This window comes from Arvicanthis niloticus, chromosome 2 (genome assembly GCF_011762505.2).
Source record: "Arvicanthis niloticus isolate mArvNil1 chromosome 2, mArvNil1.pat.X, whole genome shotgun sequence".
Lineage (NCBI taxonomy): Eukaryota > Metazoa > Chordata > Mammalia > Rodentia > Muridae > Arvicanthis > Arvicanthis niloticus.
In genome coordinates this window covers 18,673,805-18,698,811 of record NC_047659.1, presented here as the reverse complement: position 1 = coordinate 18,698,811, position 25,007 = coordinate 18,673,805, and the positions used below count along the sequence as shown (strand labels likewise).

General features: G+C 34.9%; 1 protein-coding gene across 1 annotated transcript in view; it reads left to right on the top strand.

Moving 5' to 3' along the window:
• Window positions 1-25,007, top strand: part of Lrp1b (LDL receptor related protein 1B) — a 349,921-nt gene that overhangs the window by 134,518 nt on the left and 190,396 nt on the right. Inside the window, exons 21-23 of the mRNA XM_076928219.1 lie at window positions 10,221-10,409; window positions 11,209-11,357; window positions 21,507-21,600. Of these exons, the coding sequence (XP_076784334.1) occupies window positions 10,221-10,409; window positions 11,209-11,357; window positions 21,507-21,600 (432 nt within the window). The remainder of the gene's footprint in view (window positions 1-10,220; window positions 10,410-11,208; window positions 11,358-21,506; window positions 21,601-25,007) is intronic.

Genomic DNA, 25,007 nt, shown 5'->3' with positions numbered 1-25,007 from the left:
ACACTTGATTCTGAACCTCACATTCCGTTCCCCATCCCTTCTTACATCCAGTTCCTCTGCTGAAGATGGGCTCCCTCTCTTTGTCTCCTATGACTATTTTATTCCCCATTCTAAATGAGATTCAAGCATCCTCACTGGTGATAAAAAAGTATTCTGTCTTGTTTAGCTACTTTGGGTCTTTAGATTGTAGTGTAGATATCCTGTAATTTTCAGCTAGTATCTACTTATAATTGAGTACATACTATGCATTTCCTTTTTGGGTCTGGGTTACCTCACTGAAGATGCTATTCTCAAGTTCCACCCATTTGTCTATAAAGTTCATAAAGTCCTTGTTTTTAATAGCTGAGTAGTATTCCATTGTGTAAATGAACCACATAATATGTATTATTTTTGGTTGAGAGGCATCTGGGATGTTCCCACCTTCTGGCTATTACAAATAAGGCTGTTATAAACAGGTCTTTTTGTGGTATAGCTTCATTGGATATATTTTGAGGAGAGGTATATCTGGGTCTTCAGGTAGAACTATTCTCAATTTTCTTAAATACCACCAAATTTCCAGAGTGGTTGTACAAATTTTTATTCCCACCAGCAATGGTGGAGTCTAACCCAATGTCCACTTGCCAGCAAGTGCTATCGCTTGACTTTTTGATCTTAGCCAATTTGGTAAGTGTGATATAGAATCTCAAGGTCATTTTAATTTGCATTTCCCTGATGTATTAGGATGCTGAAAATACCTTTAAGCGCTTCTTGGACAGTTGAGATTTCTCTGTTGAAAATTCTCTGTTTAACTCTGTACCCAATTTTTAAATTGTGTTATTTGTTTTGCTGTTTTCAAACTTCTTGAGTTCTTTATATATTTTGTATCAAAGCTCTCTTTCAGGGTTGTTGAAGTTATTTTCCCATTTTTAGGCTACAATTTTATCCTATTGACAGTGTCCTCTGCCTTAAGAAGCTTTTCAATTTCATGAAATCCCATTTAAAATTGCATTTTTAGTTCCTTGGTCATTGTGATCCGGAAGCTGTTTCCTATACCAATGTGTCCTAGATTATTTCCGACTTTCTCATCTATGATATTTAGTTTTATGTTGATATCCTTGATCCACTTGGACTTGGGTTTTGTGCAGGGTGATAAATATAGATCTATTTGCATTATTCTACATCAGACATGCAATTAGACCAGTACCACTTGTTAGAGATGCTCTCCCTTTTGTGTGTATGATTTTGTTTTCTTTGTCAAAATTCAAGTGTCCATAGACATGTGGGTTTATTTCTGGGTCTTCAGCATGATTCCATTGATGAACCTGTCTGTTACTACACTAATATTGTGCAGTTTTTATTATTGCTTTGTAGTACAGCTTGAAATCTGCGATGGTGATGTCTCCAGATGTTTTTTTATTGTATCAGATTGTTTTAGCTACCTGAGTTTTTTGTTTTTCTTATAAAGTTAACAGTTGTTCTTTCAAGGTCTGTAAAAAATTATTGTGGGAATTTTGATAGAATTGCATACAATCTCTAGATAGGTTTTGATACAGTGGCCATTTTTACTATGTTAATCCTATTAATTCATGAGATCTTTCCATCTTCTGATATCTTCTTAAATTCCTTGCTTCAGACTTAAAGTTTTTGTCATATGCGTATTTCACTTCTTGGTTATAGTTACACTACAGAATGTTATATTATTTATTGTAAAGGATGTTGTTTCCTTGATATCTTTCTCAGCCCGTTTATTGTTTGTATGAAGGAGGGCTGTTGAGGGTAATATTTAAAACAGCAGCACACGATCTGGCTTGTTCTTAAGCAGCCACCATGTTTCCGACTAGACAAGGCCTGAGGCCAAGAGAGGTGTGCTTCCACCACTGCTTGGCTCAGACCACGGCTTGGGCTGGCCAGAAGCACTGGCCCTGGCACCATGAGACACCATCATGGTAGCTAGATCAGCCAATCTACCCAGCTGTCCACAATGCTGGGCTGAGCCCAGATAATACCCGCCATCCCGCCGGTACCTTTCTTAATACTTAATAGCTATCTAATTGGTACATATATTTGGTAATGCTCAATTAACAAGATGCTCACACAATTAGAACTGTTAACCCAATTAACTAATGTATATATGAATAACTACCTGAGACTGCCAAAGACACAGGGACTTCTCTAGTCATCTTCTCTCCTGCTCCTCTCTCCTTCCTCAGTCTCCTCCCCTTCCTCTCCTCGTTCTTCCCACCTTCCAACTCCTTACTCTGCCTACCTCTCATACAGCCCAATAGCCGAGCTTTATACAAATGTAGTGGGAAGATATCCTGCTACAGAGGGCTATTATTGTTTTCTTGTTTGTTTTATTGTTGTTGTTATTAATTTTTCATCCAGCCACTTCGCTGAAGCTGTTTATCAGCCAAAAGAATTCTTTATAGTAGAGTTTTTGGTGTCACTTTCCCTCTACAAGCTTGCCTCTGTTTGTGTTTTCTTTTTGTTTCTATTTCCATTTTCAGGTCTTGAACGGTTTTATTCATTTCCTTCACCTGTTTGATTTGATTTTCTTGTATTTCTAAGAGATTTATTTTTTTAATGACCTCTATTATTTTTATAAGATGAAATTTACAATCATTGTATTGCTTTCAGGTATGTTAGGATACCCGGGGCTTGCTGTAGTAGGGAAGATGGGTTCTGATGGTGTCATATTGCCCAGGGTTTTGTTGATTTTGTTGTTGTACTGGCCTTTAGCCATCTTGTTGTCTCTGGTTTTGGCTGGCCTGGTAGTGCCTGGTAGTAGTGGGCCTCTGTAAAAGCAAACAGAGCTGGTAGTACTTTATGGCAGCAGGCTAAGCTGTGACTTGGGGAATGGAGTGCAGATCTGGAATTGCAGGTCTAGGTGTAGGCCAGAAGATGGAACACAGAGGTGATATGGCAGACCTTAAGGCTTCTGGGCTTTCCAGGGTTCCAGCAGGTGGGGAATTAGAGCATGGGTAGGTCATCTGGATGCCCTTAGTGGCAGAAGGCCTCCTGAGATGAAAGCTGTGCTGTAGCCCCTATAGGAATGGAGTACAGATTCAGAAATGCAAATAAAGTGGGTGTTGTATGACTTTTACTGGGAATTTGTGAAAAACTGTCATCCCAACTAAGGTCCTAATGACAGAAAATATAAATGATTTTACACGGTTTGCTGGAGAATGGCTTTCTAAAGTTATTTGTGGAGTATAGGTGAGGAGATAAGAAAGCTGCATCATGGATGGGTCCATGGCTCCAGCTACATTTGTAATAGAGGATTGCCTTATCTGGCATCAATGGGAAGGGTGGTCCTTGGTCCTGTGGAGGCTTGATATCCCAGTGTAGGAGGATGCTAGAGCAGTGAGTCAGGAGTGGGTGGGTCGGTGAAGGAGCACCCTATTAGAGGCAAAGGAGAGGGAGGATGGGATGTGGGGCTTATGGACTGGAGACCAGGAGGGAAACAACATTTAAAATGTAAATAAATAAAATAACTAATAAAAAAGATAAAAGAAAATTCCACCTTAAAAAAAAAGCTACATCAAATTTTATCCCACATCAGAATAAGAATTGGCACTGACTCAGAAGCTACATCCCTGACTTCCCTGCAAAGCTTATGAGCATATTTTTCTCCTCTGGAAAGAGTATTACAGTAAAACATGTTTACTGCTTTTAGAGCCCTGGTAAGTGGACTAGTGAATCAAGTAACTTTCTGAGACTCCTAGGCCATGTATGTTTCTGTAGCTCTCTGAATTGCACATCTTACCGTCTGTTTTGGAGATAGTCCTTCGATTTGGGGGAAATAGGGACAGAATACTGTTCAGTGATTAAGTGCTTAGTATTTTAAACACCATCCAGTAATATATTTCTAGGGGCAGATGAATTACTTAACAGTTAAGAGTACATATTGATCTTGCAGAGGACTGAGTTTAGTTCCCATAGACACTTGTAGGCTTATAACCATCTGATGTGTAATTGCAGTTATAGAGGCTCCAACACCCTTTTCTGATCTACAAAGATATCAGGTACATATGTCATACACATAGATGCATGCAGACAAATAAGCTTAGAGACACAACATCTTAAAATACATTCCTAATACACATGCACATAGAATTTCATAACTTTTACATGTATGGATAAGTAGAGAAACCAAATTTTCTATTGCTCATGTAACTTAGAATCCTCATTTAAAATGTCTAGAACATTACAAAAATACATAAATCTGTACTTGTCAAGTTTGTGAAGTAATGGTGCTTTGCTTGTTTCAGAGATTAAAGTGATATTATTATGAGAAGATCCATTCAGAGAAAGCCTACTTTTAAACTTAATATACTATAATTTTTATGGTCTCATTCATATTTAATCACATTTATTAGTAGAATTTGGTTAGAGACCTTAAATTACTGAAAAGGCCATATTTGACTCACGAATCATGATGACTTAAAAACAGGTAAAAAAAAATAATGTACTGTGTTATATAACAAATATTTCCAATGTATGTCAGGAATCTGTGTCAGTTGACATGAGAAGGTAGAAGTGATACATGAAATGCTAGGTAAAGGTATCCTACAAATCCTTTCCACCTTTCGTAATAGCTATTCTTGGGTGATTCATTTTCTCTCAGCTGTATTTTTAGCAGACTCTGATTAAAGTTAAAAGGATATATATATATATCTTATTCATGTCCACTACACTGTAAACAGTGACAGTGCCTGTGTTTGCCTTAGAAAAGCTCCATATTGTAATAGAGATTGTGCAGATTAAACTAAAGGTTGAAGGCAAAAGTTCCTGTAGAGTGTTTCAAGTAGTATAGAGATGTATGCTCTTAAGGTTGACGGCACTGCAAATAAGGCAATTAGAAGAGTCTTATATTAGGAAAGGACAAGATGATTTAAGTTTGATTTGAAAGGTTGGTCACCATTACAGTATTAGGAGATTAGGCTTTCAAGCATATACATTTATAAAAAAGAAATGGCTTAACCTTAACAGGTAATCTTATTCAGGTATTCTTAAATAATACACAAGGCATAATCAATAAATGCATATGGTATAATACTACAATAAGAATAAAATCAATCATGATCATTAGTTCCCCTTTGATTTAATTACATTGTAAAAGTAATCCATAATCTGGTAATTGTTCTAACTTTGTTTTATCTTAGAAACTGATAAAGGTTATATAAATATTTCTACCTAATAAATTTAAATGCTGTGGGTTGTCATAGTCATTTCTTATTGCTCTACAGTCACCATGACCAAATTGACTTGTAAAAGAAAACAGTTGTTGGGACTCACAGTTCCAGAGGGTTAGAGTCCATGACCACCATTAAGTGGATCATGTCAGCAGACAGGCAGGGATGGCACTGGAGTGGTAGCTGAGACCTTACATCTGATCCACAAGCAGGAGGCAGAAAGAAAGAGAAGTAATTGGGAATGGCAGTGGGCTATTGGAACCTCAGAGCCCACTCTCAGTAACACACCTCCTCCAATCAGACCATACTTCCTAATCTTTTCCAAGTAGTTACACCAACTGGGAGACAAACATTCAATATATGAGCTTATGAGGACATTCACATTCAAACTGCAACATAGGTATAAAACAACAATTAAAAAATAGAACTTAAGAATAATAAAGCAAGAAAGTTTGAGAACAAATTCCCAACACCCACTTCAAAAACAGTTATTATATAATTGATCTGTTGTATAGGTAGAGGTCCAGATCTCTCTAGAGGACCATCACAGATCAACAGTTAGCTTCAGTTTAGTGAAGAAACCTGTCTCATAAAATAAGGTGGAAAGAAATAGAGGAAACACCACTATTGTCCTCTGGTCTCTGCATGCATTTACTCACATGCAGTATACACACATGGGCATACTTTCCATGCAAAACATGTATACAATAAAGGGGTCATTAAATAATAATAATAGTACTTGAATGCAAAAAGTCATTCCTAGAGGAGAAAAAAGAGGCTAATCAGAACCTACTAGTCGAATATCTACTTGGTATGGTGCAGCAAATCAAGGCAATTCTGCCAGGATCTCAATGTACCCTCTCTAACACTATGGAGTTTTTCAAAAGGAAAGCTTCTTTTAATTCTTGTTCTTTGATATTCAAAGTCAAATAAAAAATATGAAATTAGGATACTGGTATCAAGTATCATACTCGTTTAGCTTGTTATCCAGGAGGAGTCTGGAATATGATAGTGTTTGAAGCAGCAAGGCTGCATCAATGCCAGAAGCACACCTTGGGGACAACTTTTCATTTTTTCTTTGGTATAATATAACTGTGGATACTCTCCAAATTGACTGACAGTGAAAACTATAAAGTGAGTATTACTTTGATATTAAGCTTTGCCAAATATCAATTATATTCTTCTGAAATTGTAGTTGATGAAATGAAAATTAAAAGCCTGGTGCGTGTTCTAGAATACTAGAAACATTTCAATAGACAATGCCAATGACTACTGAAGAGAAACAACTGTAGTAAGAACTTTAAATATAAAATAATCACTCAGTAGGCTACAGCCCATCTATCATTTCCATTTTTCTGTCTCTTTTTTGTGGCCTTTAAGTACCTACAGATAAAAGATTCCTTAAGTTTACTTTTGTGATTGCTTCCTTATTAAGCCAGAGTTATGCATACCATATACAGTCATATTATGTTTGTATTTAAAAGAAAATATACATAATTTTAAGAAAATATTGCTACTTTCGCCCCTAAATTCTTCCATATTGCTTGTTGCAGTTTGCTCGGTGTTCCTCTTGTACCTTTTAATTCTGAGATCATAGATTGTCAGCTTGATTACTTGTCTAATTTCAACATAAAACACCTTTCTTAGTGCTTTAAAGTGTGTGTGTATTCGTGTGTGTGTGTGTCTGTCTGTATATATGTGTCATAGTTAAAGATATTTTTTCATTTATACACATGCATATTTAATGTATGTATGCATATATACAGCTATGTGCGTGTGTGTGTGCGCGCGCGCGCGTGTGCAGTGTAAAATACATAGACAGACAAAGTGTTTGATTCGTGTACAATAACCATAGTTTCTTATGCGGAAATAAAATGTTTAATTCAAATATATTTTATGTCAACAATGTAGGCTGAAGTCTTCTATGTTAATCAAAAAAAAAAAAAAACCAGCGCAATCATTCTTTTATACTTGTCATTTAGCAGTTAGTAGACACTGCAATTATTTTCATCACAGTATAAATAAACACTTAACCCCTTCTAAGGAGATCCAGACCTGACAGAAAAATCACATACTCTATGGTGGAGGAGTATTTTATCTTGATTTCCCATCTTTTGTTTGATTTCTCTTGGTATGGTTTGTGGCCCTGCCAGTATCCTGGTTTCTGTGAAGTCCAGCTTGATGAGCTAGGTCAGATCAGATGGATTGATACTGTTTCTCCTTTCTAAGTATAGTTTGGTATTTTGCTGTCATTTTCTATGTACACAGTGGTAGATTTGATGGTGTTTGAGAAGAAAATATATTTGCCAAATGGGAGACTTAGAATTTTATTATACTGCAAACAGTGCCAATTCTGCACTTCAGTTCCAAACAGGAAATTGAAACAAAAAGACAGACAGTTTGAGAAAATAGACTACTTTTCTTCATTTTGGCCTGAATTTTCTATGTGCTCAGTATATTTAGCTATGTGTTACCCATTGGAAATAAGACTTTGCTTTGGTGAAGCAATAGATTTTTAATTTTGATCAATTGTGTGAGTGTACACTCACATGCTACCTCTATTATTGTCTTTTTTCAATATTTGGGTACATAGTATCAAACACTAGTTGGTGGAAAGCATCTTTATGGGCTTAGCCATTTCATCAGCCCTGATGCCCATGAATTAATTCATGGTGATATAATAATATAATTTTTAAAGATGGCCATGCTTAATTAATTGTCCAGTAAATTGCCCATATTTGGAGACCATTGCGACACAATGTAGTCAGGTTATTAAGAAAGCTGACTTTCAGCTGGATCATATGACATGAACCCTTGTATTTCTTGCTCTGCCAGCTTCATCTTCCTAAGTGCAGCACAAGGATGGTGAAGTGCTGGGATCTTAGCAGCAGGGAAATGATTCACATTCAAAAACCGGTTTGTTATTTACTCGTTTTGACCACCTCTTCTTTGTACAATCAAGTATTAAGAAGAATAATACTTCACAATAGAGTTTCGGCAATATTAGATAAAATAAATTATATAAAACTTCACAATACAGTTTTGGCAATATTAGATGAGATAAAGTATGTAAGGTTATTTTCCCACTACAGTATTGCTATACTCAGATTTTTTTTCTTTTTGTATTTAAAACTGAAAGATGTTTGCTGAACTTAGAAATGCTAGATTAAGTTAGTTCTGAAGTTAGTTCCAGGAACTTAGTAATATAATTAAGTGCCAGTTAGTTCTGAGTACTGGGAATGATTCTACTACTTTCAAAATAAGAGTTGATGCTAGTTTACCAATTTTTACAATAACTTTGTCTTTCCATAAAAGCTAATTGAATTTCTGGAGACTTAAAGTAATATAATTTGAGCAGATAGTAGTGATATAATTAATTTCTTCAAGTTAAAAGACATATAAATTGAACATTTATATGCATTTCTATATATATATATATGAAAGGTTGGAAAACTTTAAAATAAAACTGAACCTATACACCATGATTCCCCAATTGCTATTTTTTTTCTTTTTTGCATTTAAAGCAGAGAAAAGACACTGGAGTTCCTTATTATACATAGCTTATGTGATTTACTATGGTTAAGTGTACTTCTTATTCTTCTACACAATTGGACTTATCTTGTTTAGACATGTGTTCTATATAAATAACATGAGTTACAGGGAGAGGTAAGTTCCAAGGACAAAGAGAACTAGCATCAAGATTCAGAATGCCTAATGTTTCTGAAATTCTCTCAAATTCTACCCTTTTTCATATACACAGTATCTTGTCCAGGTACATTTCTTTATAGAACTCATACTATTGATAATAAATGATTTAACATGAAAGTTCATTATATGAGTTTCTTTCTTTTGTTTTTAGCTGAATCATAATAAATTTTCAGATTCCATTTGATTTATCTTAAACACAATACATCAGAGTTTTAAATGTCTATTTTTTGACAACACAAATTTATCCTGCATTTTAAAAAGATGTCTTTTATTTCCATGAACATGATAAATTGTACTGAAACTCCGATATTTTTCCAGTTGCTATTGAACATGTCAAACATTAATTTTTAGTCATTACAATCTAATAATTAAAAAAATAGTATTTCCACAGTTGCATTAGATAACTTTCTCTTGAAACATTAAATAATTAAATATCCAACATATTAGCATTTTTTACATATCTCAACATTTTCCTTTTTTGAAATTGATTATTTGACAATTTTAAAAATTCAGGATATGAAAAAAAATCTATTATATTTGCAAAATATTTTGGGTCTGAAGAATTTGAACACATACCAAACAATACTTAATCAAAATATTCTTCTCAAAAAAAGATATTTGTTTACCACTAAAGGATTTATTACACTTATTTACCACCAGGACTATATATGGTTGTGATGGCCAATGAGTGCTTACATTTAAATCCTCATTTATAATGAATCTTATAATTAAAAAGTAATTTAAATCATCAGCCAAAGGCTTTATATAATTTTTCCTTCACTCTTACCTCATCTTGAGTTAAAAACAAGCATAAAATCTCAATGACTTAAATGAACTAAAATGCTTTATAGTTGTTTCATGGCAATCTACTTTCAGAGAGTAAACATATTTCATCTTTGAAATGTTGTATAATCATTTTAAGTTGTAGAAAAGAAACTAATCAACAATCAACAAAATTTAAAGAAGTAATTTAAAACCTACTAGTTGAATTACAGGCAGCACACATACATACATACACACACACACACACACACACACAGAGTCTCCATATTTTGAATTTTACAATATTAGATACTATTCATTTCCTTTAATGGTGAGCTGGATAACACTCATTTTCTTCCCAGTTGTTAAACCAAGCTAAATATGAACATAGTGAATCCTGGTGCCCAGTCTTGCATTCTATTAACCAGTAATAAAGAACCTTGCCAACCTGACAGGTTGTCACGGCAATTATTCAGAAGCTCTGTAGCAGTAGTATCTATCTGCCCATTAAGTATTGAATATTTTAACTGGCAGTCTTCCAAGACTGAACATTAATCTTACCATCTCCTATTACAGTCCCTAATCAAGATATTCCAGGGGTGATTGCACTAACATTGTTTGAAGACTACATCTACTGGACTGATGGGAAAACCAAGTCACTCAGCCGTGTCCATAAAACCTCGGGAGCAGACAGACTTTCACTGATTAACTCATGGCATGCCATCACAGATATCCAGGTGTATCATTCTTATAGACAACCTGATGGTAATTATTCTTTCCATGGTTTCCATAATGCATCAACATCTTCCAATAACATTTCATTTTTTTCTATAATTTCAAGATTAAATCTACTTTCATTCTTGATAAGAATGATCAGATTCCATTATTTAGCTTTATTTTACGTGATAAAGCCAGTTCATATCAAGTATTACTATTGTAGGGTGTGATTAGATGCTCAATAATAACATAAAGATATATTGATTTGTCCAAATCATGCTAAACTGAGTTGAAAACAATGCATGTAGTCAGAGAAGTGAAATATTTCATCATGAGAATAGTTCATTACTATAGAGCTACAGGGTGCTTGTTTTCCAGAACTCTGGCTACAAAAAATTCTATTTCAATAGTTTGGGATACTAAAATTGAAAATATTTGATGTGCCTCATAGGATTCTTCAAGACGATATGGAATAAATGTCTGATTGCTTTCCTGTACTAAAAGGCAAAACATCATGGGTTTTGTGGTAGTTTATTGTTTCATTGCTTTATTTTACATTCATATTTCTGAACATATGTATTATTTCATCCCAAATGCTTCCAGTCTTTGTTTGCATTTTTGATGAGTGATTATTTTCAACTAACATGCTTTTTTTTGTAGAAACCATTTAAAATTAATGAAATCAGAGTTGGAATAGCATTCGTAAAATATATTCATAACTTTAAATAGCTACAAATCACAAAGGTTTAGTCAACTATAAATTACAAACTTGAATATTCAGTCTCAAATAGCATATTACATTACTGGTCTTGATAATTGTTTTTTACTGTGTATTTCTCATCCTCAGTCTCCAAACATCTTTGCACGGTAAATAATGGTGGTTGCAGCCATTTGTGCCTTTTAGGCCCTGGGAAGACCCACACCTGTGCATGTCCTACCAACTTCTACCTTGCAGCTGATAATAGAACTTGTTTATCCAACTGCACAGCCAGTCAGGTGAGTTGAGTTCTGAAATAATCATCTGTGTTGTGTGTGTATGTTGCTATTAATATGACTGTGCTAATGGTCATAAGAAATTTAATAACTGGTTGTTTCGTTATTACATGCAGTGAAACGACTGATCATTCTAGGCATTGCACAGAATAACAGTCATTTTATGTCACTGGTCAAGGAATAAGGGGAAAACAACTTAATGCAAATGCTTAAAATAGGACAAATAGAGGCCAGGGTGTAAACAAACAAACAAAAAAAACCAAACAAACAAACAAACAAAAAAAGCAATTTTACCAAGATTCACAGATAATTATGATTCCAATCCTCTAAAAGCAGAACTGCAGAATCAGGGGGCATTTTGCACAAGTCAAACAGAATTGTGATACAGGAAAGATGTAGTAAAGACAAATACAGCTTGAATAATCAAGTTAGATTCGGGATAATCAACCCTGACTCCCCATAATTCTCTGCGAACACTAAGAAAGGGTAAATTGAATAAAGAATGATTGGCTTTACTAAATATATAATAAAAGTAATTTACTTCTGAAAACAACTATTAAAATTTTTTTATTCTCAATGAAAATATTCAAGAAAAAGTCTACCTATCGATAATTAAAAATATGGAGTTAGTTTTATCAATTTTTATTAGATTTTATAAAATAGTCATATGACAATAAAAACAGCACTTTGTTACTCTAGAGTCGAAATCTTGTTTGCTTCGAGATCAGGTTGATTAATAAGGCAAGGATATTTCTTTAAAGAGTAAATGTATTCTTTGAATTCTGTGCTTAGATTTGGCTCATTGTTGGCAACCAACAGGAACATGCTTGCCAAAAAGTTTATTTTCAACTGAGCTTCTGTGAAACCAAGAAGCTACTACCAAATTTACTACATATTTCTGGTGGTTCTTAAATCTAAGATCAAAGTGCTACAACTTGTGAAGGCAAGTGATGAGCAATTTAGAGAGCACTGTAAGAGAACACAAGTCATAGCACTCTTAATATGTATGCCTTAATGATTATATTTTCATGACCTTTAAGGACACAGCAAAGTTTCAATAATATGGCTAAGTATATGTTATAAATAATGAACAATTTCAGTTTTACAGAAACAGTAGTTTAAATTTATATGGAGTTAAAACATCCAAAATAAACAAAATCAAACTTAAAAGAAAAATACAGCTACTCTCAAGATATCTAACCTACATCCATCAGGCAGGAGACAACCCTTGTCACCTGACCTAATGTCTACTCCATCAAGAGAAAATGACTTTTCAAAATGAGTTTTAGATGGCTCATACAAATAAACAAAATGGTATTTTCAAAACATTGTTATAACAATTAAATGGACACAATTTCTCAGACATAATAGTAGTAGTTGACTTCACCCTTACTGCAGCTGAAATGCATGAGTGTATGTCTCTTCAGTTTAAGCTACAGACATCTTAGTGAAGACATCATAGTCCTGATCTCATATTAGAAGCCATAGACTTGGTTTGCTGTACAGAATATATGTGATGAAAATTTAAGCCACTGGAAAATATCAACAACCTCATTATTCATATCAGAATTTAAAGGAGAAATTAACCCTTTTGATTTTAAAATAAAAAAAATATTAGCACTGTCTAGTGAAATTTTCAAATCTCTATCTTACTATGAGAGAGTCTTCACTCATTTCCTTTTGGTGATCAGAGTTTCAGACAAACAGAAGAGTGTAATTCTGCCTAAGAAACTATAAGTAATTGTGTGTGTGTTTGTATGTGTGTGTACATACATGTGTAAATGCTCACAGGCACACACACTTGCACACACATGCACAGAGAAAGAGAGAGAGACAGAGACAGAAAAATCGAGAGACACAAAGAGATTATGCCTCCAGTTACTACAAAGCTAATCTGTCTAATCTGTTCTTCTACATAGTTTAACTGAAAGATTATTTCTATAGTTGTCACAATTTTACAGTACAAAAATCTTTAAACATAATACAACTTTCAATTTAAAAGATTCTGTGAATTTCTTTTCCTTTTATACAGATTAAGTAGTATTATCAAGCAAACAACAGGAATATAATTCAATAATCTGGACTCTAAATTTATGAGGGAATTTTCCCCACATCATCTCCTTCAACTTTTGCTTTGATTTCTAGTGATGTTAGGGAAGTTGCTATATCTATGATAGAAGCAATTGTAGGTACTGAAAGTGCTAGTGACATTAGGGGCATTAGAGAAGGCTCTTAAAAAGCACTTGAAGGCTCTTAAGAGCAGCTCACATTCTTTGAAAACTCTGAATGGCTTTAAATTGGTACTACTTTTTTTTTTTTTTTTTTTTGGTGTATTCTAGATTTGAGTTGAAAGACTTTTAACATTTAAGAGGCCAGATAATATTCTTTTGGGCATCTTTTGTCTATTTGCAGTAAGTTGCAACAAGTTCTCTGGGGAAGTCACGTCATCAAAATCACAGTATCAGTTTCTTTAGAGCTCATCCCTATGAGTGTATCCTACGTCTATGTGATTTTGGCCTAGTTGGCAACTATTCCACTTGTAGCTTTGGTTCTGATACTCAGTTTCAATCTTTGATAAAATTGTAGAAACTTTGCCATTGGCTTCCTTTAGGTGAAGGAGAAACATTTTTTAGTTGTTGTTGATCTTTGCTGTTGTTTTTTTTTTTTTTTTTTTTTTTTTTTTTATTGCTTGTTTTGTTTTGTGGTATGAAGAAGGGGTCTTTGGATAAACTCTTCCCAAAGACCCTATTGACTTTGGGAGGAAGAGTGGACCATTGGTGATACCTGAGGAGCATACTGTTTTAGGTTTCTGTTTCAGCACTGAATTTTCCTCTTCTTTTTGGACTTTGGAAGAAATGATTCTTCTCCACAGCTAACAGGTCAGGCTTTGGAATTGGACCCTTACAAGGTGGCTTCCTTGGTTTTGGAAAGTCCTTAACTAGCTTACTTATCTGAAAACCAAGTCACCTGGAACCATTCCTTCTTTACCTAAATTCACACATACATCAGCATAGATAAATATGGAAGGGAGTTTGGAATGGGAGAATTAAGGAAGGGGTTCTGAGAAAGAATACAGGAAAACAGCTAAAATTAAGGGGTAATGTGGAAACCTAATGTAGTACATGCACATTAAAATATATACATGTATGAAGAGGATCCAAATGAAATCATCAATCTGAGTACCTAAGGCAAAGCCAAATAATACGAGACTAGGGGAAAAACATGTAATGATTAGATTCTGAAATATTCTTCTGAAGATATTTTTCTATACTCATAAATCAATACCTTTCTCCCGTGTAGAGAAGCTTCCTCCTATAGCAGATGAAAATAAATACAAAAATATACAGCCAGACATGACTCAGCAAGCAAGGCTTAGAATCCTATCCTTAAATGGGATGTACCCTCCCACCACTTTCCTTATTGCTCACAGGACCTGTCAAAAGAGGAAGCAGAAAGAATGTAAGAGCCAGAGGAGATAGAGGACATCAAGAATATAAGGTCCTATAAATCACCATGGCGTGGCTCATGTAAACAAACACAGAGAGTGAAGCAGCATAAACAGGGTTGCAGTAGCCTTCACTAACTCCTCAGAGCTTATGTTACTGGCCTCCAGTTCATTGTTTTTATGTGATTATTGAGTGTGTGAATGAGTGGCTTTCTGAATATTATACCTTTTCTTTGGCTCTTTTCCTTCACTTGGTTTGTCTTGTCCAATTTCAATATGATGATTTTGTTTTTTCTTATTATATTTTATATTTTGTATTTTAAGAAAATGAATGAATTAATAAAAACTAGCCACTGGGGTCAATGTTAACAACTGGACTTTCATTTATATCTCCAGGGATAGGAAAAATGTCAATTTTCTCCAAAGGAGTGACATGCCTCGTATTCAAGAGTTGTTGACCAACATAGGGATTCCACAGTTTTGTGTGTATGTGCTTGAATTTACAATGTACAGTTTACAATTTACAGGGATTCTTTTTCTTTGTTTGTTTTTCCTTGGGGCTATGGTTTATTTTGGTTTTTAGTTTCAGGGAATTTTTGTATTGGGTTTTTATATACTTTTGGGGAAAGAACTTAAACTTGGATAGATAGGAAGTGGAAGAAAGCTAGAAGGATTGGGATAGAGGGATAATAGAATCAAATTACATTAACATTAAAATAGGGATTTTAAAAAATTATTCTCCCTCCCCTCTCTTCCCTCCTAACACTCTTTGCTCTTTTTTTCTAATTCATAGCCTCTTTTTTATTAATTACTTTTAACATGCATACATATATTTGTATATACATATATATTCCTAAATATAATCTCATTCTATATAATGTTTTCAGGGATGGCTATTTGCTATTGTATAACCAACTGATACTCTCTTTCCTGGGAAATATTGTTTTTCCTGCTCCCAACATTCTGTAATTGCCTATAGTTCTTTTGTAGGGCTGAGGCCTCCTGTGCTTCCCCCACCCACTTTGGCATGTCCATTGGCGGTGTCCTTGCTCAGCTCATCTTTAAGCAGTCATGTAACTTCTGACATTAATTATTAGGCGATACCATCTCACAGCAAACTCCGTTTCTCTGACTCTTAGAATTTTTTCATTCAATCTTCTGCACTATTTCCTGAGCCTTAGGTACAGGAATTTTTTTCGAAACCATGTCCACTGAGATCCCCCCACTGAGACAGGGGTATACAACTCTGCACTTTGATTAGTGATGGTTTTCTGTGATGGTCTCTGTCCATTGCAGAGAGAAGTTTCCTTAATGAGGAGGGAAGGCCTCACTTATCTAGGGATATAAGGACAAATGCTTAGATGGTTGTTAGGGATTTTGCTGTTTGGCAAAGTGGTGACTGTATGTTCTCCTCTAAGATCTGCCAGGCATGTCTTCCCTCTTGTTGAGTGAGTTTTAAGTTCAATTAGATATCTGTTGTTACTACCAAGGCATGTATGCCATTACTGCACCCTTAGGCTTACCATGCAATGGTGGTTGTAGCGGTTCATGGGCTTCATAGTTGGGTAGGACTGTTGATTGCCTTTCTCCTTTAGAAGTATAGGTTGCCTTCTGGTGCCAAGAAAGCTAGTCCTCAGGGCAAAGCTATTCATGTATACATCAATAGTTTAAATAAACTTTTCTCATCTGAGAAAGATATCTTTATTAATTCTTTAAGAATGTAAAAAATGTGCATTTTAATATTTATTTAGTCTGAGACTCTTTTATAGTGTATTTTGATCATATTCTTTCTCCTCCCTCAAATCCTTCCAGATCCTCCCTCATATTTTTACCTATCAAACTTCATGTTCCCTTTCTCTCAATAAACAAAACAAAAACCAATACTGAAATAGTTTTAAATAATAAAAATGTAATAGAAAATAAAAATGTCTCCAAATCCAAGAACTCAAATTTCTTTGGTGTGTAATTGATCCAGTGACAATTTCCTTTAAATTTTCTTGGATGATGAAGTACAGTGGGCTCAGTCAAACAGTGTCTGAATCATCCTGAGATCCACACCTTTCACCAACATCTGTTAGTTCTAATTTCTTCACTGTTTGAGGGAAAGAGACCCAATGTACTGCTCAGGACTCCACACTACCTGTCTTCTTCCACCTCTTCATGAATATCAAATAGATCTCTGGGATGAGTACCCATCCTATTCTCCTTGGTAGGTTTGTTTTTGTTTTATCCCCAATTTGCTTCTGTACAATTTTAATTACATGAAAGTATTAAAGTCAGTTCTAGATTGAGGAACTAGTAATACAATAGATACACATAGTCAAAGAACAAGCAAGACAATAAACACAAATAGTCAAAGAACAAGCAAGGCAATAAATTCTTGTGATCACTACCATGATCTCATGTGGGGTAGTTAGTTTTAAGGGCGGATGAGGAAGGCATTCTTGTCAGAAAGACCTAAGACAGGCTCAGTCTTCTTAATGAAATAAAAAAGTAGGAGAGGTGGAGAGCTTTTGTGGCTTCTTGGAAGGAATCTGACATGGGCCAAGGACAAGGAAATGGGCTGCTTGGCAGGAATATGACATTGGCCAAGGACAAGGAAGTAGGCATCAGGCAGGAATCTGATATTAGGCTAGAACAAAGAAGGAATTTCAGACAGGCATCTAAAACTTAGGCTAGAACAAAGAAGTAGGCTTCATATATGAAAATGACGTTGGGTTAGAACAGGGAATTAGGCTCAGACACTTTGGTCATCCTGATAAGCCCTTAGAAATAGTGATCACGGGAGTGCTCACATAATTGGGTTTAATGCCTTGCTATATTATTGACTATTTGTGTTTGTTGTATTGCTTGTTTCTTGACTATTTGTATCTATTGTATTGCTAATCCTTCAACCTAGAACTGACCTTAAAACATGCATATGATGAAAATGGTATAAAAGCATAAAGGAAGATGGGGGATGGGATGGGGGTTCTAGGGAGAGAAAATTGGGAAATGAGATGACATCTGTATTGTAAATAAATAAACTATCCAATAAAATAAGTAAATAAAGATGACCAAAATATCTGAGCCTACTCTACAATTGGTAAGAAAGGCATTCTTGTCAGAACGACCTAAGACAGGCTCAATCTTGTTTATGAAATAAAAAAGAGGGAGATGTGAAGAGTTTTGGGGGCTGCTTGGCAGGAATCTGATATTAGGCTAGAACAAAGAATTAATTTCAGGCAGGAATCTAAATCTTAGGCTGGAATAAATAAGTAGGCTTCAAACATAAAAATTACGTGGGATAGGTAGTTTTAAAAAGTTTTCCTCTCTACTTGTTTTGGGGTCATGGATACACTGAATTCCTTGAGTTAGACATTCTAAATGATCATTCACTATTCAATACTTCTATGCCTTCCTGTTTTATGGGCATAGTGTCATCCTTAGATTTTATTTCTTGCTAACTTTCCATAACAAAACTAACAGAGAACACTTTTCTCTATTTCTCTTAGACATCCTTCTCCCTATAGTGTTTCCACATTACTATTTATTAGCCCCACTCAAATAGCTAATTCATCATCATGCACAATATCTCATTCATAGGCCACTATATAGTCAACCATGATGTACGGAGAACATTAGCAGCATCCACTCCTTCTCTCACATTTGAATGTCATGAGGAGACACCTCCTCTTGCTCCAGGTTCACTGGACTGCTCCTCAAGTCCAGGTTCTGTTACTGCCTGAGAGGCAAGTGATAGGACAATCCTCTTTTATATTTTTAGTTTTATTATTGTCGTATTTTATATGTTTATTTTAAATGTTACTGAATTTAAATATGAAAAAATGAAGTCTACATGTGTAATTGAAGAAATCTCCAAAAAATAAAATGGTTATCATTCAAAAGTAATGTTAGTATACTTTATCATGGTTTCTTTGACATGTATCTCCTTTATGTTCTTATTAGATTGAAATAAAAGCAGAATTTCATATTATGTTTAATTCCCACAGCTGATTATTTAAATCAGATATATTTAGTGATTTTAAGTATGTATTAGAAACTTCCCCTTCATAATTGGGAATACTTTGAAGATACTCAAAGGACATGGAATCCTCTCACATATATGCTTTGATATACTGTAATGACTGGAAATATTTAATGTTCAGGGCAATTGCCTTCATACTTAGCATCATCTCCCCAAAGTGTCGACTATCTATAAAGGTATTTTCCCCTCTGGTAACTTATGAAAAACACAACAGACATGACCACAGGCTAAGAAAATTATAGAAAATCAGTTGAATAGAAATATTTCCCCTAAGACTAGTGATCTCTATTCCTTCCCAAATTACTACAAGAATAAAATTCACTCTTGTATTTATATTTCTATCCAGAGTCAGCTCCATGCTATCCGGACTCATTCAGCACTTGCTAACAACAAAGGCTTTCTTACTAAAGCAATTGCATTTTAAATTAACAAACAGATTTCATAACCATTTCTATTGATGATAATTGAACCAAAGCAAAATTTTCATGTTACAGTTTTTTCATGCCGTATTCTTTGCATGAGAATGAATGTATGACATTTCAGAAATAAAACAACTTTTAAAAATGTATTTACCCAAGGTTTCTAAGTCTGAATGAATATAAGCTTGCTTTTTAAAAATAAAATAAAGAAGCTGGGTGTAGTGGCATGTACCTTTAATCCAAGTAGTTAGACGCAGAGACAGGTTCATCAATCTGACTTAAATGCCAGCCAGGTATACATAGTGAGCTCCAATATAGCCAGAGCTATACAATGAGAACCTGTCTCAAAAAGGTAAGTAAGGATTATCATTTGATGACCAAAAGAGATTGGCTATATTTGTTTATTGCTGACTTTTAGTGATTTAATGTCAAGTATACAGATACATGAGTTCTCTGTTCAGAAAATTTGCTTTCTTTTTAAATTAAACCTTAGTAAGAAGTAAATTGTTGCATTGTCCAAGATCAGTAAGTATCAAATTGACTTTGGCCTTGGTTCACTGTGCATAATTGTACAGAAATGAAGCTGGCATTAAACTCAGTTTGGGGCATGGAGTTCGAAGTGGGTAAAATGTTTACCTCATGTGTAGATCAGTTCCCAATGTCACCTTAACATCTGATGTAGAGATGCCTATCTCACATATTTGATGTGGAGGCCAGAGAAACAGAAATCTAAGGCCACACTCTGCTATTCATCAAGCTTTATGGAATCCTGTGGTAAATGATATTTTATGTGAAAAAAAAATCAGTAAACAGTTTTATGCTCTGAATTACTGGTCCGACTGAGGGTCAGGTCTCCTTTATCATATAAAGAATAGGCTGTGACTTCTGAGAGCTTCTCTTAATGAATGGCTCATAGGCCCAATTGCATGTAAGTCAATATTGCCATGAAAGAATGCCAACTACTATTTTCCTTAATCAAACTTCTCTTTCATAAGTAATTCAAAAGTCATGGTTGAACTACTTTTTCCCCAATCTACCTTTCTCATGGCTACTTTAGGCATTTTAAATGGAAAGATTCATAAACAAATGATATTTGACTTTGGAGCTTTCAGTCACTAGAATGTTAAGTTTTCTTACTAAATTTTATTACATAAATATCTTCTGTGTCTCTGCTTCTTCTTCTTTTTTTTCTTTTTGTTGTTGTTTTTGTATCTTTGATCCTAGCACTTGAAAGTATTACCATGAGTTTAAGGTTTGTCCAGTCTAATGAGTAGTTCCTGCTTTAAATAAAAACAAAACAATAAGTGAATAAATAGACCAATGGAATAAAATCAGCAATGAAAGTATTGCAGCCTAGTCTGTCCACCTGTTAAAATATTACTGTAAATTCCTTGTCCTTACCTTTGAAAATCATATACATTTAAAACAGTTATCATGTATTAGTTGCTCATATAATAGGTTCTATTAAGAAATTTTCATACACATGTACTCTGGACACATTCAAACCTACTACCTTCTATTGCATATGTTTTAAAATAATTCTAATATTTGAAAAAATAACTGTACAGACTACTGTCTTGCAGAAATAATATTTATGTGGGCAGCTACAAATTCTGATCTTTGGTAGTTGTGTTTTTTGTTTGTTTGTTTTTTGTTTTTATTTGAGAGCACTCATGAAATTGCAGTATTGTGATTATTCAGCTGGAAGAAATATTTCAAGTTTACCCCTACACAGTATCTAAAGAATAAGAATGGCCTAATTTTTACTGAAGTCATGAAGATTCTTATAAAAGTATAATTCTGTTCAGTTAACTGAAATTTATTTAATTATTTCACATTGATATTTCTTCCTGATAGCCGTGGTCATTTTTTTTTTTACCTTGTTCAGTGTTTGACAGCCATTGTCTACAAAGGACTAGATAAATATTTGAGGCTTTTGTGGCTATTCTTTGTAGTAGCTACTTACCTGACCCATTGTGAGTAAAGCAGCTTTTGAATTAATATGGAAATGCATGAGCCTATTTCTGGGTATTGTTAAGTCACCAATGTTGACAGTCACCCAGAATTCAATCCCCAGGGTGTTATGAGCAGTGAAATTTCCTGACAACTTGTGTTGAGGTTCATTCATTCTTTCCTCATTGTACAAGCTCTAAGATGATGCCAATTATAGTAAGCCAATAGATGTGGCTGACCAGGTTGTGCATGAAAACTCATTATACATGTCTTATGGTTATCAACATTCTTCCACATTTTTTTTAAAGTTTCGATGCAAAACTGATAAATGCATCCCTTTCTGGTGGAAATGTGACACGGTGGATGACTGTGGTGATGGATCTGATGAGCCTGACGACTGTCGTGAGTATTCTGAACATTGGTTTTAGATTTTAGAGTCCTTAAGTTTCTAGATTTGTTGAAATCATTTTGGCTTAGACCAAGGCATTTTTTCATAAACTCCCATCTTTTAAATAGAACAGTTTTAATTTAAAATTATTTTAAAAATATAAAGAGAAATGGTTGCAATGGTTAACAGTGGTTAGTAATATGGAAATTGCTGTGATATTCACCAAATTTGAAATACAAATGGGAAAGATATAAAAATCTTTTTTTATATAATAGGTAGAAACTTGTATCTTCTCTGTTGCTATTAGAACCTTGAATATTCTTGAGAAGTAAGACTTTTCAATACTAAGTTTTATTTACTGTGAGATTTAATCTGCCCTTAGCAGTTACAGTAAAATGAATCCTGAGTGTGATTGCTGTGGTTACAGCTTCTAGGTTAGCAATCATTGCTCACTTAAGTGGTGATGAACAATCAGAAGTCTTCCTGGAAATCCTATTATAGTTCACTACATAGGTCACTTCAATCCTTTGCTGTCAAGTTGAAGATGCTTACAGTCAATCCTAATAATTCTTTCTTTGTCTCAGTGCATGGTTGCCCTGACTTCGATTTGACAATTGAGCCATGAGTTGACCTTGATTGGTCTTGTCTATAGAGTTTCAAGATCCTAAGGCTAGCACTGAAGAGAGAGAGTATTGTCTAAGTGAAAAGCAGTTTTTATTTCTGTAGATTTTTCTAGCATCAACTATAAAGCTGTTTTGCATTTTCAGATTTTTATTTAACTGAACTCTGTTTCACCTTGTTTGCCACTATCAACTTAATACTCAGAAAGTTGTTACACATATTTTTTTTTTGCATGTGAAAATCAGTAAGCCATCACTTTGATGAGAAATAAAATGGAAGCTATTGACTTTGTAATGTTTTGTGTGTTTGATTTGAAAAAAAAAAAAAAGTTCCTCTGATTTATTTTCAATGTGTTAGACAATGTATGGGTAGAAAGACTTGTGGACAATAGGTGCAAAATCATGATCAAATTCTTCTTTTTAAAAGTTTTGGAATTAGAAAAAATACCAAAAGAAGGAATCATATGGGTGATGATTACTCCTTTGTTATAAGAAAATTATTTTCTACAAAATAAAAAAAAAACATTTTATACCCACAAACATTACCCTTCACAATAGTCACAAATAATATAAAATGTCTTGATGCAAGTCTAACCAAGCAAGGAAAAGTTCTGTATTACAAGATCTTCAAGTCTCTGAAGAAAAAAATCAAGGAAGATCTCAGAAGATGGAAAGATCTTCTATGCTCAAACAGTTCTTTAAGGTAAGATTAACATTGTAACATGGTAAGAACTCCAAAAAACCAAGTAACCCAGTTTAAACAAGTTACACAACTTAAACAAGAAATTCTCAACTGAAGAATATTAAATGGACAAAATTCATGTGAAGAAATGTTCAACATCTTTAGTCATCAGGGAAATGCCAATTAAAATGAGCCTGAGATTCCACCTTACACCAATCAGAGTGGCTAAGATCAAAAACTCAAGGAAACAGCAGTTGTTGGTGAGGATGTGGAGAAAGGGGAACAATCCTCCACTCCTGGTGGGACTGCAAGCTGGTACACCCCTTTGGAAATCAATATGGAGGTTCCTCAGAAAATTGGAAGTAGTTCTACCTGAAGACCCAGCTATACTACTCTTGGGCATGTATCCAAAAGAAGCTCCACATATAGCAAGGACACTCCTATGTTCATAGCAGCCTTAGTTTTAATAGCTGAGAAGCTGGGAAAAAAAAAAAGCAGATATCCTTTAACTGAAGAATGAAGAAAATGTGGTACATTTACATAATGGAATATAGTCAGCTTTTAAAAATGATGAATTTTGCAGGCAAATGGATAGAACGAGAAAATATCATCCTCTGTGAGGTAATCCTGACCCAAAAGGACATGATATGTATTCACTGAAGCTTAACAAGAAGGAAGGCTAAAGTGTACATGCTTCAATACTACTTTTCAATACTACTTAAAAGTGGCAGGAGGGAACCAGGAGGGGGCAGGATCAGGTATGGGAAGAGATAGAAGAGAAGTCGGGGGGCAGGAAAATGGATATAAATATAAAGCAGGGGGTGGGGGACCACTAGAAAGTCCCAGATACCAGGGATGACAGAACCCAGTGGGGATATCATTAGCCAAAATATCCAACAACTAGAAGATAGAACCTGAAGAGAGCTCTTCTAGTAGGTAGACATGGCCCCCAGTTGAGTTATGGGCCATTTATACATCTCAAGATCTTCTACCCAGAATTGTTCCTGTCTAACAGAAACACACGGACAAAAAAAAAAAAAAAATATGGAAGACAAACCGTAGGGGAAAAAAAAAGGCCATACAGAGACTGCTCCACCTTTCAATCCATCCCATCTGCAGACACCAAACCCCAACACTATTGCTAATCTCAAGAAGTGCTTGCAGACAGGAGCCTAGTATAGCATTCCTCTGGGAATCTCTGCCAGCACCTGACTAATACAGATGCAGATACTCACTGCCAACCAAAGAATTGAGCCCAGGACACTCAATGGAATAGTTAGGGGAAGGGCTGAATGAGCTGAGGGGAAGAACAAGAATATCAACTAACCGGACCTCTCAGAGCTCCCAGGAACTAAACCACCAACTAAAGAGTACACATGAGTCAGTCCATGGTTCCTGCTACATATGTAACAGGGGACTGCCTTATTTGGCTTCAATGGTAAGGGAGACACTTGGTCTGTGGAGGCTTGTCTCCCCAGTAAAGGTACATGCTAGAGGGGTGAGGCAGGAGTAGTTGGTGGATTGTGGATCACCCTCTTAGAGTCAATGAAGAGAGTGGTTTGCAGAGGGGAAACCAGAGAGGGGAACAACATTTGAAATTTAAATAAATAAAACAATTAATAATAAAAACATTTCCAATGATTTTGTCATACATTTAGAATATCAGTCCACAACTAAAATATATACTTTCAAAACATTTCTCCATTTTCTTTTTTTCTTTTGTTTTTTTTTGTTGTTGTTGTTTTGGTTTTTTTTGTTTTTTTGTTTTTCGAGACAGGGTTTCTCTGTATAGCCTTGGCTGTCCTGGAACTCACTCTGTAGACCAGGCTGGCCTCGAACTCAGAAATCCACCTGCCTCTGCCTCCCAAGTGCTGGGGTTAAAGGCATGTGCCACCACTGCCCGGCACATTTCTCCATTTTCATAGGTTGTATTTTCAACTGTGATTGCTTCCTTTTTTTTTTTTGAAAATACATGTTGTTTGATGTGCTGAACTTTGTCTAATTTTGCTGTTATTACATAGGCTTTTGAGAATAGTTTCTCATTCAATCTCATGGAGACATTTAATTCCATGTTTGACATGTAGTTTACCATGGTTTTAGAATTACATTCTTGTGATCA